This window comes from Chiloscyllium plagiosum, unplaced genomic scaffold (assembly GCF_037043375.1).
Source record: "Chiloscyllium plagiosum isolate Xiang-an unplaced genomic scaffold, Cpla_swu_hap1 HiC_scaffold_12, whole genome shotgun sequence".
Classification (NCBI taxonomy): Eukaryota; Metazoa; Chordata; class Chondrichthyes; order Orectolobiformes; family Hemiscylliidae; genus Chiloscyllium; species Chiloscyllium plagiosum.
This window is the reverse complement of record NW_028270150.1, coordinates 21,686,807-21,703,653: the sequence shown is the minus strand read 5'-3', so window position 1 is coordinate 21,703,653 and position 16,847 is coordinate 21,686,807. Positions and strand designations below refer to the sequence as shown.

General features: G+C 42.1%; 1 protein-coding gene across 3 annotated transcripts in view; it reads right to left on the bottom strand.

Moving 5' to 3' along the window:
• LOC122555400 (interferon-induced GTP-binding protein Mx3-like) overlaps positions 1–16,847 on the bottom strand; it is a 46,050-nt gene that overhangs the window by 4,409 nt on the left and 24,794 nt on the right. For all 3 annotated transcript variants that reach the window (XM_043701371.2, XM_043701372.2, XM_087992493.1), the window contains 5 exons: positions 12,100–12,178; positions 11,384–11,506; positions 5,449–5,593; positions 3,382–3,540; positions 886–962 (listed from right to left, as the gene is read on the bottom strand). In XM_043701371.2, coding sequence (XP_043557306.2) covers positions 886–962; positions 3,382–3,540; positions 5,449–5,593; positions 11,384–11,506; positions 12,100–12,178 — 583 coding nt within the window. The remainder of the gene's footprint in view (positions 1–885; positions 963–3,381; positions 3,541–5,448; positions 5,594–11,383; positions 11,507–12,099; positions 12,179–16,847) is intronic.

Genomic DNA, 16,847 nt, shown 5'->3' with positions numbered 1-16,847 from the left:
TTCTCCTCATTGGTTATAGCCTTTTCTTGGGTTTCAAATAGGTCCTATGGAGCCCAGTTTTGCATTACCCTGTCCCAATAAGCAGGAGCCCACCTGATTGGTTTGAGAGCCCATTAACCATCCCTAATGGTCACCTAAAACAAATGCATCATTAAATGTTAAAAAGAACCTTGTATTCACATCAGGACCCTCATGATGGACAGGAGAGCAAACTCACTTGTACAGTCATTTTAGAACTTCATGATGGAAACAACCATCCCTAGTGCCATTTAAAAGAGACTGACACCTTTATTAAAGCAAGTCTGTAGTTAACAGTGTCACTTTTGGGTTAATATTTTCGACTTTTCCGATGAGTAACTGATGGGAAATAATCATTAACACTATGCCAAGACAGATAACATTGGGAAATCTTCAAACTAAAGTCAAAGCAGTTACAGAATCTTACAGACCATTTGGCTCATTGTGCCTGTGGCAGTAACTCAGAGAGAACTAGCCTATTTAATCCCACACCCCAGCCAGAACTTAACGCTACATTGGATCTGCCTGACCTAATGGGAATCACTCTCACTGGGTGAGTGCCCAATGTTAGTTTTTATGATAGACTTTCAACATGAAAGTCTTCAAGGATTTAACTGGTTAGCATCAAAGATCACATTGGATCAAATCCCTGAGAGCTGCCAGCCAATCAGAGGTTGCAGATCTCTATTATTGAACCTGGAATCAGTGGATTCTCCAGTAATGCTCCGAATCTAAGCTTAACTAGTGTCATCAGATCCATCTACTACATACTGCACGTCAGTCAGAGAAACATATCACCACACACCCGCTCCCCCCTCCCTTCCCCCATCCTTTGTACAGAAACCAAGAAATTAGTCGTCTACACACCTTGATATTTCTCATTAGGTTTGGCAACCCTACAAAATGCTGCACAGCCAAATTGTTAAATACTGACTGGACCTGATCTGGAAAGAAAAAAGAGGCCAATTAGAGAAGGAAGACAATTCTTTGGTTGTGTTTTGAACAGCCTTTCATTTATAAAAGTTCTGCTGTGATGCAATCCTAACAAGAATGATTTATAAAAGACATGGGGGCAATTTTAAAAATATATACAAAGAAAGTTCATGTGTGTAATGAACTTCTAGAGGAAGTGGTGAATGTGGGTATAGTTGCAATGTTTAAAAGACATTTAAATCGGTACATGAATAAGAAATGTTTGGAAGAAAATAGGCCAAGTGCAGACAAGTGGGACTAGTTTAGCTTGGGATTATGGTCAGTATGGACTGGTTGGACCAAAAGGTCTGTTCCATGCTGTATGACTATGACTCTACAAGTGATGAAGGGGGAAAGGTAGCTGTGAGAAAGCATCAACAAGTCCAAAATCAGATAGTACTGCTTGACTATGATTCAACTGATTGGGAGAGCATGTTCAATGGGCTGAATAGCCTATTCCTGCAATGTACCAAGGGATGAGTCTGCAATCTTGCTTTTTCCCAAAATCCAATCAAGTAAAATTCTAGAGGATTTGTCCAAACTTACAGTGCGATAAAGCTTTAGACTAAATACACAGGTAGATAACCCTTTATCCGAAAACCCGAAGTCTGAAAAGCTCCAAAATCCAAAGGTTTTTTTGTGAAGTTTTTTTCTCAGTAATGAGGTTGCTTAGCATGCAAACAGTTAAAATTAGAGTGGTTCTGGAAAAGCACAGCAGGTCATGCAGCACCCGAGGAGCAGGAAAATCAGCGTCTCAGGCAAAGGCCTTTCCTGATAAAGGGCTTTCACCCAAAATGTTGATTTTCCTGCTCCTCAGATGCTGCTTGACCTGTCGCACTTTTCCAGCACCACTCTAATCTTGACTCTAATCTCCAGCATCTGCAATACCCACTTCTGCCCTGTGCAAACAGTTAACCCAAGTCGACACCCACTCGATGTTTGTCACTCAGATGTGACATGTGGAGGGCGTGGCCCAGCACTGACAGACCTCAATTCTGTCTCAAGGCCCATTTTACTTAGTGAATCTGCTCCTCCGGTAAGATTTTTTTAAAAATTCCCCATCAAACTGTCACTTATTCTGAAATTTGAAAAATTCTGAATTCCAAAAACCAGCTGGTCCCGAGCATTTCGGATAAAGAATTGTGCACCTGTACGGTAATAATTTGGGCATTCATATTTTTGGATTTAACTGCAATGATGAGTAATTGATCTCAGAAGGTCAGAAAGTCAGTTTTGCATGTAGAGTTTGAACATAATTTCTAAGAAAGCATATGAGTTCAGATTACATTAACTTACCTGGGGGAGTTACCTGGTGAAATGTTTGCAATGTTAAATGTTTTTGACATACAAAAGTCGTCAGGGAGGGGACCAAAATCAGGTTTTAGTTGAGAGAAATAGTTTCATACTACCAGTAGGGCAGTTTTCAGCATGTGCAAGTCCAGGTTTTCAGTGTTGGAAAGAAATCTGACAACTGTTTTCGCAGTTTAAGTAGATAGTGCTCTTTATAAAGCTCAGTGAGGAAATCCAATGAAACAGCCAGTATCTGTATATCTCAGGGACAGAGACACAAGAGAGAATCACACCTGAATAGGGATTCACTGAAAGGAAATGCTTGCAATCTGATCAGTTATGTTTGAAATTGAAGAGTTAATGTAGGAGAGATACTTCACTGGGATGGAGTGTCTGTAAACTATATTACTGAGAAAAGGGTTGAATGTTCTCTTTGCTGTCCATGTTCTGATCTTTTATGAATGACCTATTTGTGCAGATTTTTAAAAAATTCAACAAGGTTGTGTATGTGTTTTTGAAAAGGACATTGGAAGTCTTGTCTGAATATCTTCAGGGACTGACCACAACAGTACAAAAATAATACTCCTGATCAACTAACCCAGACTTCACAGTGGATCTGATCTATATTAGCTTCAGCTAAAATCAGAACTTCCAAATCCCAAGTGCATGAATAGTGTGGCAAATGTATCACAGCTTGGGGCATCAATGAACTCAAACCATTGTCTCGTTTTTCTCTCTGCTGCCAGACCTACTGACTTTCTCCAGAAACTTCCATTTTAGTATCAGATTTCCAGCATCCATAGTTCTTTATTTTATAAAATTGCTATAGAATTCTTTAAGGAGGAATCAAGGAGTTATTCCTGATGCCTTAGTCAATATTCATCTCTTAACATTGTAACAACATATGTGGCCACAATATTATTATTATTTGTGGGATCTTGCTGTTGAATGCCCTGTGTCCTACATTATATCAATAACTACACTTCAACGAGGTACATCTGATTGTGAAATGCTTTGGGGGACCCAGAGTTACACAATGCAAATCCTTCTCTATAACATGCAGAATCTTTCTTGATGAGTACCATATGGACTCTACATTACCTGCTATCACCTTCAGCATGGTGAGAGAAGGAGGCTCCAACTTCATGATCTGATTCTTGGCTAGCGACTCAAAGATTCTGTAATTGGTAAATCCGGGCAATTCTCTCCCGCGGGACCTCTCAGTGTACTCTGACACTTGGTCACTCATTATTTCTTTGACTGCAAACAAAAATAAAACAATGTTATCGTTGGACCTGTTTGTTAAATCCGGTGAGACTTTTGTGTTTCGCGGACTATTACTCTCCAGTGCAACTGAACATTTTTCTTTTATTTAACAGGGACATTGACTCATTCTTTAAAGACCGCAATTTCCCCTCCCTCCAACGCATTTTATCCACATCCTGCACCTTCGCCCTCAAACCCCACCCCTCCTAATGCAACAAGAACAGAATCTCCCGGTCTTCACCTTCCACCCTACCAACCTCCGTATACATCACATCATCCACTGCCATTTCTACCACCTACAAATGGACCCCGCCATCAGAGACATATTTCCCATCCACTTTCCGAAAAGACCATTCCCTCCACGACTCCCTTGTCAGGTCCATGCCCCCCCCACCAACCCACCCTCCCCTCCCTGCACCTTCCACTGCCACTGCAGGAATTGCAAAACCAACACCCACAACTCCCCCGCATCTCTGCCAAGACCCCAAAGAAGCCTTCCACATCCATCAAATTTTCACCTGCACTTCCACACGTGTAATTTACTGTACCTGTTGTTCCAGATGCGATCTCCTCTATGCTGAGGAGACTGGATGCCTACTCACTCAGTGCTTCAGAGAACATCTCCGAGACCCTCGCATCAACCAACCCCACTGCCCTGTGGTTGAACACTTCAACTCCCCTTCTCACTTCGCCAAGCACATACAGGTACTGTGCCTCCTCCATCGCCACTCCCTAACCATCCGACGGCTGGAGGAAAAACGCCTCATTTTCCACCTCATGGCATCAATGTGGCTTTCACCAGTTTCCTCATTTCCTCTTCCCCCACCTTATCCCAGATCCAACCTTCCAACTCGGCACCGCCCTCATAACCTGCCCAACCTGTTCATCTTCCTTCTCACCAATCCGCTCCAACCACCCCTCTGACTTATCACCACTGCCCCTACTTCCATCTGCCTATCGCACTCTCAGCTACATTCCCCCCAGCCCCACCCCCCCCCCTCCCATTACCTCACCTCCCCCTTAATCCACAAGCCTCATTCCTGGAGGAATATTTTGCCCAAAACATTGACTCTCCTGCTCTTTGGATGCTGCCTGACCTGCTGTGCTTTTCCAGCACCATACTCTTGATTCCAGTCTCCAGCATCCGCAGTCCTCACTTTCGCCTTGGGACATTTACCTAATTGCCATTTCATCCAACCTTTGCTCTAAAGAAAATGGGTGTCCCAGGGCGAGGGGGGGAAATTTCATTCATCAGCAGTCTAGTTGCTTCTACTCCCCTAAGAACATATATATAATCCTTTAAGAGAAAACCACAATGCCAAAGTATCTCAAATAGATTCAGGAAGATTTTAAGATGTAGAGAAAAATGATGATTGAGGGAATTCCAGAGGCCATGATTAAGATGTCTGAATACCATTCATGACGGATGAGATGGGGCAGGACAATGCATAAAATGCCACAGTAACAACTTGGCTTAATGATCATACACTGATTCAGAAGTTCATGGAATCAAATTGAAATCCTGGGAATTGGGAACAAAATCTAGGCTAACTCTTCAGTGCACTGCTAAGGGAGTGCTGCACTGTCAGATACAACTCTTAGCAGAGGAACTTTGAGCTGACTCAGCCAGCCGTGAAAGTATCCCACGGCACCATCAGAAGATCAGCAAGGATTCTTCCAATGTCTTGATCATTTATGATCCATTACCAACGGGTCACCTGGTGCTTCATGTATTTATGGGAACTCACAGAATACAAATTGACTGGTGTTTTCTCACGATATAACATTGGCTGTGAACATTTTAGTAACTCCTGAATCACATTCTTTCAAGAAAGGCTTTTATAGACTTGATCAAATTTATTGGACAATCACAATGTTAATGGAAGTTGATTGATCACTTACACTCTGTCTGATCGTCATCGAGGAGATCATGCCATTTCCCAAAACTCTTTCGGACCACCGTGTATATTTTCATGTTATCCTCATATTCCCTTGAATATTCTCCAATTGTTAAGTTGGAAAGGTCTTCACCATAAGCTCTAATTTTCTGCAGTACATTGAAACATTAGTGTTTATGATCATCTTTAACTGTAACCTGAGCATCAAACCTACAAAAACATTTTTCACTTCCTCTTCAGCATCTTCACAATTAATTAGGAAGAAAAATGTGCTAGCTCTTTAGAATAATGCAGCATAGAAACAGGCCCTTTGGCCCACCATGTCTATGCCGACCAAAAACACTAAACTACACCAACTCCATTTACTCGCATTTGATCCATAGCCTACTAAATCACTTACTGCTCAGGCATTTTAATTACTTATCCAGATGCTTCTTAAATATTGCAAATGTACCAGCCTCCACCACCCTCTCAGGCAGCATGTTCCATATTTCTACCATCCTCATTCTCTGGGTGAAAGGAAACCTTTTCCTCTGATCCTCTCTAAACCACTTACTGCTCATCTTAAACTTGTGCACTCAGGTCTTGGACATGTTTACCATGAGGAAGAGATTCTCACGATCTACTCTATCAATGCTTCTCATTTATTGAGATATACAAAATTATCAGATTCCCCCCTCAGCCTCCGCTCCCAGGAAAACAAAGCCAGCCTATCCAGTCTCTCCTCATAACTGAGACATTTCATCCTGGACAACATCCCCTGAACCCTTTTTAGTGCTATCACATCCTTCTCCTTCGTGTAGCAACACAAAATTCCATCTATAGCCTAAGCAATGGTTTTACACCGCTGCAATAGGATATCCCCTATATTCTATCCCCTGGCTAATGAAGACAAGTATCCTGCATGTAACCTTCACCCTGTCTGTCTATGCTGACACCTTCAGGGATCTATGGACTTGTACATCAAGGTCCCTTTGTTCCTCAGTACTCCCTGCAGACCCACCATTCATTGTGTAAATCCTCCCTTTATTCGACCTCCAAAAATACACCACTTCATATTTATCAGGATTAAACTCCAACTGCCATTGCTCTGCCCAATTTGCCAGCTGATCAATATCAGACAATAGGCCGAGACCATCCTCCTCACTGTCAACAATACCACCAATTTTCATATCATTTACAAACGTACAAATTTACATTCAAGTCATTAATGAAAATAAGAAACAGCAAGATGCACAGCACTGATTCCTGTGGTACAGACAGTCACAGGTTTCCAATTACAAAAACAACCCTCCACCATTACTCTTAGCTTTCTGTTTGCAAGGAAATTTTGAATCCAGTTTGCCAATTTGCCTTGAATCCCATGGGCTCTTAGCTTTTGGACCAACTTTCCATTTGGCAGCTTGTCAAAGACTTACTAACATCTATGTAAACCACATATAATGCATGATCATAATATATTTATATTTCCAAAAATATCAAGTAAATTAGTCAAGACATGATCTCCCTCTAAATAAATCTGTGCTGACTATCCCTGCCTTGCGACATTTTGATCCTGTCCCTCAGAATTCTTCCCAAACATTTCCCTATCACTGACATCAGGCTAACTGGTCTAACTACCTGGTCTATCCCTGCTGCTACTTTTCAACAAAGGAACCACATTGTCTATCTTCCTGTCATCTGATACTGCCCCTGGGGTCAGTAAAGTATTAAATATTTCCATCAGGTCTCCAGCAATCTCTTCCCATAGCAGCCTGGGATACAAATCATCAGGCCCAAGGGATTTATGTACCTTTATGCCCAAATCTACTATCTCCTCCTTTGTAATTTTAATATGCTCTAGAACCTCACCATTGCAAATGAAATTCCTCCCTACATTATATTCATAAAGGAAAGGACAGATGCAAAGTACTTTTTAAGACCTCTGCACATCCATTGGCACCACACCTAGTTGCCCTTTTGGTGTCTAATAGGCCCCATATTTCTCCCTGGTAATGGTCGGATACTTGGTAGTGTGGATGAGCAGAGGGATCTTGGTGTCCATGTACACAGATCTTTGAAAGTTGCCACCCAGGTAAATAGTGCGGTGAAGAAGGCATATGGCGTACTGGCTTTTATTGGTAGAGGAATTGAGTTCCGGAGTCCAGAGGTCATGTTGCAGTTGTATAAGACTCTGGTGCGGCCACATCTGGAGTATTGTGTGCAGTTTTGGTCGCCATACTATAGGAAGGATGTGGAGGCACTGGAACGGGTGCAGAGGAGGTTTACCAGGATGTTGCCTGGTATGGTAGGAAGATCGTATGAGGAAAGGCTGAGGCACTTGGGGTTGTTTTCATTGGAGAAAAGAAGGTTTAGGGGTGACTTGATAGAGGCGTACAAGATGATTAGGGGTTTAGATAGGGTCGACAGTGAGAATCTCTTTCCATGTATGGAGTCAGCTATTACAAGGGGGCATAGCTTTAAATTAAGGGGGGGGTAGGTATAGGACAGATGTTAGGGGTAGGTTCTTTACTCAGCGAGTCGTGAGTTCATGGAATGCCCTGCCAATAGCAGTGGTGGACTCTCCCTCATTATGGGCATTTAAGCGGGCATTGGATAGGCATATGGAGGATAGTGGGCTAGTGTAGGTTAGGTGGGCTTGGATCAGTGCAACATCGAGGGCCGAAGGGCCTGTACTGCGCTGTATTCTTCTATGTTCTATGTAATCCTCTTGTCCTTAACTTACTTATAAAATGCCTTGTGGTTTTCTGTATTTCCCTTCTGCCAAAAATACTTCACAGCCTCTCTTAGAAAGGCAGCCTTGTCCTTCTAATTTCATTTTTAAAGCACCCCACCCCCCCCCCCCCACACTCACTGTACTCCTCGAAAGAGTTCTGTATTCAAATGCACTGAATTTGACATATGCTTCCTTTTTCTTTATCAAAAAATCGATATTCCATGTTTTTCTGGACTTGCTGCCCTTGCCTCTTCTTTCACAGGAAGTGCTTTTCATAGATCCCACATTCCAAATGGAGACTTACTGCAAGGAGCTGCTCATAGTCTACATTTGCTGGATCCTGTCTAATGATATTGAAATTGGCCTTTCCCCAATTTAGACGCTTCACTTCTGCACTATTTGAATCAATTTCCATAAGGACTTTGAAACTTAAGAGTTATGGTCACTATTCCCAAAATGCTCACCCAATGACACTACAGCCCCTCGGGTTAGGTCTATCACTGCCCCATCTCTAGTAAGACTGTTCAAATACTGGCACAGAATGGTTTCTTGAGTGAGCTTTAAAACTTCCATTCTGTCTAATCCTTTAGCACTAAGGTGATCCCAGTTAATGTTAGCACAGTTGAAATTTGCTGTTACTCTGACTTGATTCCTCTCACACCTTTCTATGATTTGTTTGTATATCTGTTCCTCCATCTCCCCCTAACTATTGGGAGGCATGCAGTATAATCCCAGCAAAGACATTTCATAAGTATATTAAGAACAAGAGGATTGCCAGGGAGGAAAATGGGGCCCATTAGAGACCAAAGGGGCAACATGTGTGTGGAGCTAGTGGAGTTGAAGTGATCTTGAATACATACTTTGCATCTGTATTCACAAAGAAAAAGATAACATAGCTGGGGATTTCAATTGAAATTGTGAGGTTCTAGAGCATATATTTATATTTATTATTTCTTCCCAGGTGGCCTCTTTTGAAGAGCCTAAAATATCCTCCCTCAATACTGCAGTGATGGTGTCCTTCATCAATAATGTAATGCCCCAAATCTCTTACATCCCCACCCTCACATCATTCTTGAAACTTCTATACCCTGGAATGTTGAGCTGCTGGTCCTGTCTTTCCCATAAACATGTCTCAGTGATTGCAATAACATCATATTCCCACGTGCCGATCAATGCTTTAAATTCATCAGCCTTACCATCAAGCTCCTTGCATTAAATTTGATACAATTTAGTTTCCCGGTTCTCCCATGTGCCTTAACGCACCCATGAATTCTCCGCCTATCCTAGTATTTTTTCTTCTATATCGGATTGGATCTTGCTGCCAACTTTACATTGACGTTCTGCCCCATCCCCCTGCCGGACCTCCCTAACAACATGAACAAGCCTTCCAGCAAGGAATTAGGACTCATTCCTGTTCAGGGGCAACACATCCAGCCTGTACAGATTCCACCTACCCCAGGAACTGTCTCAATGATCTAAAAATCTGAAGCTATCCTTCCTATACCATCCCTTTAGCCACGCGGTCATCGTCCTATTCTAACACTTCAATAGCGCAATGCACTGGAGTAATCTGGAGATTAGAACCTCCTGATGAAGGGCTTTTGCCCGAAACGTCGATTTTACTGCTCCTCGGATGCTGCCTGAACTGCTGTTGCTCTTCCAGCATCACTAATCCAGAATCTGGTTTCCAGCATCTACAGTCATTGTTTTTACCTGGAGATTATAACCGTATTAGTACTTGGTAAAATGAAGATTTCTGGTTCAAGGGAAAATAACACTCTCTCACTGTATGCAGGGGTAATTATAAGGACAGAAAGTGAAGACTGCAGATACTGGAAATCAGAGTCAGGTGCTGGAAAAGCATAGCAGGTCAGGAGAGTTAGGAGAGTTGACATTTCAGGCATAAGCCCTTTATCAGGAATTAGGCTTGTGGGCCGGGGGCGGGGGGGGAAGGAGCTGAGAGATAAATGAGAGGGGGGTGGGCTGGGAGAAGGCAGCTGTGAATGCGATAGGTAGATGAAGGTGGGGGAGAACGTGATAGGTCGGAGATGAGAGTGGAACGGATAGCTGGGAAAGGCAATGGACAGGTCAAGAGGGTGGAGGCAAGTTGGAGGCTAGGGACTGAGATAATGTGAGGGGAGGGGAAATGAGGAAACTGATGAAATCCACGTTGATCCTCTGTGGTTGCAGTGTCCCAAGGCGGAATATAAGACGTCCTTCCCTCCAGTGTTGGTGGTAAAGATTTGGCGATGGAAGTGGCCCAGGACCTGCATGTCTTTGGCGGAGTGGGAGGGGGAGTTGAAGTGTTCAGCCAAGGGGCGGTGGGGTTGGTTGATGGATGTTCTCCGAAACAATCCACAAGTTGGCGTCCTGTCTCTCCAATGTAGAGGAGACCACATCGGGTGCACCAGATACAGTAGATGACATTGGTGGAGGTAAGGGTACATTTCTGTTGGATGCGGAAGGATCCTTTGGGGTCTTGGACGGAGGTGAGGAGGGAGGTGTTGGCGCAGGTTTTGCACTTCCTGCAGTGGCAGGGGAAAGTGCTGGTAGTGGGATGTGGGCTGGGGGGGCGGGGGCGGTGGGTGGATCTGACAAGGGAATTATAAGGACAGCTGTAGTCTAGTGCTGTCATGCAATGTTACATTGCTCAGACATAACTGTTGCCCAGCAATAACAAGTTCAAAATTCCTGCATTTGAGAATTTAAGATGAGAATTCAATTGAGATCAGGAAATAATAAGCTAATGACAGGAAGTGCCATTATGCTGCTATTAAGATGGTTTTGAATACCCAACAGAATACTGCCATTCTATCACATTAAATTTTGAAATCCAGACTCAAAACAAGAACTACGTTTTTCTCTCTCCCAGACCTGCCGAGGTTCTCCAGCATTCTCTGTGTTTCTATCACATTGAGCATTATCCTGCTATAGCTTATCAACTTTGGCCAAACCTCATGCCAGAGTAAGGAAAATTCCAATAGACTTACAGACATCTCCTTCCTAATGCTAAACAGTGTCAGCTATAGTTCTCAATAATCCAGAATCAATTTTGAAAATTCAGTGCAAAATGCTCACCATCAAACTCGATCTTGCCATCAGTTATTAATATTTGCTCACTCGTCAAACTGATGTATGTCAATCCAAGATGTCACTCTTGTGGAAAAGCCGAAGCTCTTCTTTGATTGAGGTCTCAATAAAAAGAAAGCTCTTGTGCACTTACATCAATGAGGAAAGGGACTCTCTCTTCATCCTCCTCTGGTACACCTGATCCCATCAACTCCAGTTCCCTACTCGTTTCAGCAATTTTGCATCGAACCTCTTTTTCGATGGTTGGCAGGGTTTTCTTAATGAGAAAAATATTCAAAACCATGTTACCTTAGATAGACAAAGCTATATTTACCACCATCCTAAACCCCACCCCTTCCACTGTGACAATTGCTTCTTACTTCACATCTTTTTACGATATTGAACCTCCAGCAATTGCAAAAAATGACAGAACTGTAGATGCTAGAAATCAGAAACAAAAACAGAAGCTACTGGAAAAGTTTAACCGGTCTGGCAGCAACTGTGAAGAGAAATCAGAGTTAACGTTTCGGGTCCAGTCTCAGAACTAAGAAAGGGTCACTGGACCCAAAACGTTAACACTGATTTCTCTCTACAGATGCTGCCAGGCCTACTGAGCTTTTCCAGCAACTTCGATTTTTGTACCAGCAATTGTATTTCTCTTCCTTCTAGGAAAGAAATGTTGCCAAATTCCTGAACCTCATTGTTCGTTAGTATCTCGGATGCAGGAGTAGGCAATTAGTTTGAGCTAACTGTAAAACTATTGTAATTTTCCCTCACCATTATGTTTAGGTACAACTACTGCTTAAAACACAGATTGCTTTATGATACTTGGTGCCTATGGTGTCATTAATAAAAATAGGCATTACTAACCCGGATCTGACTGACAAGTTCTGTGGTCAGTCTGGCAGCCACACACTGAATCGTTGCCACCTTTTCTTCCAAAAGGGCTCTTCATGACAAGAAAGGAAAACAACAATAAACAAATACATCACCGTTTTTTTTTAGGGAGGAAGGTAACTGGTGTTCAGTGAGTTTCAGAATAAATTAGACCACTAGGAATCCAAACCTGCTATTCAAACAAAATGAAAATTGAGTGTTATGAGGACTGGGAGTAAAAATGGACCATGTCTTAAGTCAGTTTGGCACTACATCATCTCAGCTCCACATTCATCGCAGAGTTAAAATCATGGCTAAAAATATAGACCCCGAAATTCCTGTAGTATGTAAAGGTTAAAATTTTTATCTTTACATGTTGAGGAATTTCTGACCTCTGGTTGCCCTGTGAAATATCCACAGAATGTTTGATTGGCTACTAGGCAGGCTCTTGCACTGGGAGCTAGGTGCAAATTTTGGGAGTTAGGCCAGACCGGCCTCATCCCAATGGTACTTCAGCTGCTGAACTACTCTCAGAAGGACCACCTCTGTTTTTAATGAGCATTCCACCAGGACCATTCACTGTGACTCACAGAGATCAGTTGCAGAGGTTTTTTGTCCGGAGTCACTGTAAATATGACTCGTTGGAAATCACAAAGAGGCAGAAGTCACATTTAATATGACAACACCAGAGGAGAGCTAGACCATTACTGATGCATCGATGCCTGCCCAATAATGCATTGGCAAAGTTGCAAATGTAACCCAACTGTTTAAAAAAGGAGGGAGTAAATAGGGAACTCTAGACCTGTTACTCTGAAATGAATAATAGTGAAAATACTATAACCTATTATAAAGGGTGCGATTGCTGGAAATTTAAAAAGAAACTGTCTGATTGCACATCACCAACATGGGTGTTTGGAAGAGAAATCATGTTTGATAAACCTGCTAAGAGTTTTTTGAGGATGTAACGAGCATAGTCGATAATGGGGGAACAAATTTGAATTTTCAGCAGAAGTTTGCTTAAGTTATACACAGGAGGTAACCAAAAAAAGGTAAAGTTCTTTGGATTGGGTTAAAATACTGGCATAGGTTGAAGGGTGGTTAACAGGCAGAAAGCGGGAAATAAGAATGAGAGGGTTGCTTTTTACAGGTTAGCAGGGTCTAATCAGTGGACTACCACAAGGATCAATGCTTAGACCCCAGCTGTTCAGAATCTATATCACTGATTTGGATGTGGGGACCAATTGTAAAACTTCAAAGCTTGCCGATGACACAAAAGTTGGCGGGCATGCAACTTGTGAGAAGGATGCAAAGCGGACTTCAAGGTGATTCAGATAAGCTAGTGAGTGGGCAAGATCATTGCGTATGGAATGTAATATTAATATGTGTGAGGCTGTTCTCTTATTTGTGGAAAGAACAAAGGAGTAGAGCATTTCTTAAATGGTGAGAGATCAGAAAGTATTACAGCAAACTTGTCATTAACCAGCACCTATGGCATCAGCGGTCGATCAATATTATGATTGATCAAGAGGCCTATATAATCAATGTAGAAACATACACTAAGTAGAAACATAATGCAGGGGGTGTACATATCATTGTTATACTTTATTTACCACATGAATCACCTAAATAATAATGCAATTTTGCCTCAAATACAACTTACTTGCAGAAAATCTTCTTGCTCGCACCCTCAGCTGACTACTCAACATATCAGAGATTGTGATAATGCAAGACACCTCTGGTATTTGAGGTGTGTATCTTTTGCTGGTTTATCGAGAGTGCTGGTTCACAAAGGTGCTAGTTAAAACAAAGCTTGCTGTATATCCAAAGGGGCCTAGGTATCCTTGACCCTCAAGTCACTGAAAACTGGCATACAATGCAGTCAGCAAATCAGAATGTTAACCTTTATTGCAAAAGGATTTAAGTACAGGAGCAAATAAGTCTTTCTTCAATTGTATAGTAAACTACTGATTAGACTGCACCTGGGGTTTTATGTGCAATTATAGTCCCCTTGCCAAAGGAAGGATATACCTGCAATTCAGAGAGTGCAATGTAGTTTCACCAAACTGATTCCAGGGTTGCTGAGACCGTCCTATGAGGAAAGTCTGAGGATATTGTACCGGCACTCTCTGGGATTTAGAAGAATCTCAAAGAAACATATAGATTTCTTAAAGGGAGAGATATTGTAGAAGCAGAAAGAAGGTTTTGGATGTAGAATGTAGAATTGGGGACTGTAGTAGGGGAATGAGGGGTCCTTTTAGGGTCAAGAAAACTAGGAAAAATATCAGGCTTATGAGATTTAACCAAATCAGAAATTATATGTGCACTTAATAAAAGCAGAGAGGGTAGTAAACTGATTACTGCAACTGGGTCTTGAGATTTCACTCTCTATTCCCAGTTTGTTCATTCATTCATTCAGTTTCACAGAAACATCATTTTGATAGTAACTTTCTTAAAGGGAACAGAGGCTCTACTCAAAATGTATCTAACATGCTGACGGAGAAAATCTGGTTTATGTCCTGCAAGCTATTCAAGTCCCAGTAGATGGTTCTGAAGGGGGATTAGTATTATAATCTTTTCATAGTTTCAGGTGACATAGTACACTGGGGAGTGGAGAGACCACAGTTTTCTGAATGAATGAGTGAAATGCAGGGTAGTAGTAAATATAGAGTGCTTGAGAGTGGATTGGTAAAAAAGGACCTTTGTACAAAAGTAAAGAAACTTATAATACAAAACCATAAAATAAGATGTTTTAAGGTGATTGACTCTCTGCATCACGAAAGACACACCACCCAAACTACGGAGGCATTGTTAATTGCTAACCAATAGGAGTAAATAGGGCAGAACCTTAGCAGAATTCAGTGAATTCAGGGGCAAGGTTACAAGATAAGCAAGTGACCACATAAGCAAACGAGCACAGTGTGTTTGAATCCGATATGTAATACACAATGATTCTGGGTAATCCAAGATGGAGGACGGGAAAAATTTCTGGCTGTAACAGCTGCTCCTTTTTTGAGGCATTTTAGGTGCTGAAGGTGATTTCTTTAAATTCCAGGAGCAGCAATTACTGTTTTATATGCTGTTGCATTGTTTTGGAACTTTGGGGAAAAAAAGTCAAAACAATACCAGTTTTAAAAGGGAGAAGAACAGACAAAGAAAGCACATGGTGAGGTCAGTGCAGGAGAAAGAGAGAAAGAAAGAAAGAAACTGACACAGCAGTGTACCTGTACAGTACTGCCTTTGCTGTTTAAATTCATGTATCACTGGACATTAGAGTGCGTCTGGGAAAATTAACAAACAGTGAAAATCATAACTGATCTTGGAGGAAATGTTGGGTGAAGTTCACAGCATAGAAGCAGATAAGTATATTGTTGTTTTTAGTGTGACCTACAGAAAGTCTGCAGTAGTGAGTAGAGTGGGTTCTTTCTTGATTATATGTTTTTGGAGATATGTGTCTTGATTAAACTTAAAATATAAGCCATAACTATACATTTAACCTGGCGCAGCGTTTGTAGAGGAATAAGACGGTGTTATTTTCTGCATCTGTAGATTGTGAAGAAGCAAAAATGGCCTTTAGTAGAGTGATATGCGCTTCTTGTCAGATGTGGGAGTTTAAAGAGAGTTTAAGGGTTACAGCAGATTATATCAGCCATAAATGCTATTGGCTGCGAATCTTATCAGATCAATTGGATCGGTTGGAGAGACAGTTAGAAGCAATGAGGAATTTGCAACAGCAACAGTATGTGATGGACGGCAGTTATAGGAAAGGGGGAAAGTCTCTGATACAGTCACATAGATGGGTTAACTCCAGGAAAGGTAAGAGAGGTAGGCAGCTAGTGCAGGAGTCTTTTGTGGATATACCCATTTCAAACAAGTATGCTGTTTTGGAAAATGTAGGGGGGAATGGATTCTCAGGGGAACATAGCATGAACAGCCACGTTTCTGGTATTGAGACAGGCTCTATTCAATGAGGGGTATGTCAGGTTCCAAGAGATCAATGGTGTTAGGGGATTCTCTAGTCTGAGTTATAGACAGATGTTGCTGTGGCCAGCAGAGAAAAAGCAGAATGGTGTGTTGCTTCCCTGGTGCCAGGATCAAGGATGTCTCAGAGAGGGTGCAGAATGTTCTCACGGGGGAGAGGGGCCACATTGGAACCAATGACATAGGAAGGGAAAAGGTTGAGATTCTGAAGGGAGATTAGAGAGTTAGGTAGGAATTCAAAAAGGAGGTCCTCGAGAATAGTAATATCTGGCTTACTCCCAGTGCTATGAGCTAGTGAGGGCAGGAATAGGAGGATAGAGCAGATGAATGCATGGATGAGCAGCTGGTGTATGGGGGAAGGATTCACATTTTTGGATCATTGGAATCTCTTTTGGGGTAGAATTGACCTGTACAAGAAGTAAAGATTGCACCTAAATTGGAAGGGGACTAATATACTGGCAGGAGGAGAATTTGCTAGAGCTGCTCGGGGGGATTTAAACTAGTAAGGTGGGGGGTGGGGGGACCCAGGGAGATGTGAGGAAAGAAATCAATCTGAGACTGGTACAGTTGGGAAAAGGAGCGAGTCAAACAGTCAGGGCAGGCAGGGATAAGGTTGGACTAATAAATTAAACTGCATTTATTTCAAATCAAGGGGCCTAACAGGGAAGGCAGATGAACTCAGGGCATGGTTAGGAACATGGGACTGGGATATCAATACAATTATAGAAACATGGCTCAGGGATGGGCAGGACTGGCAGCTTAAT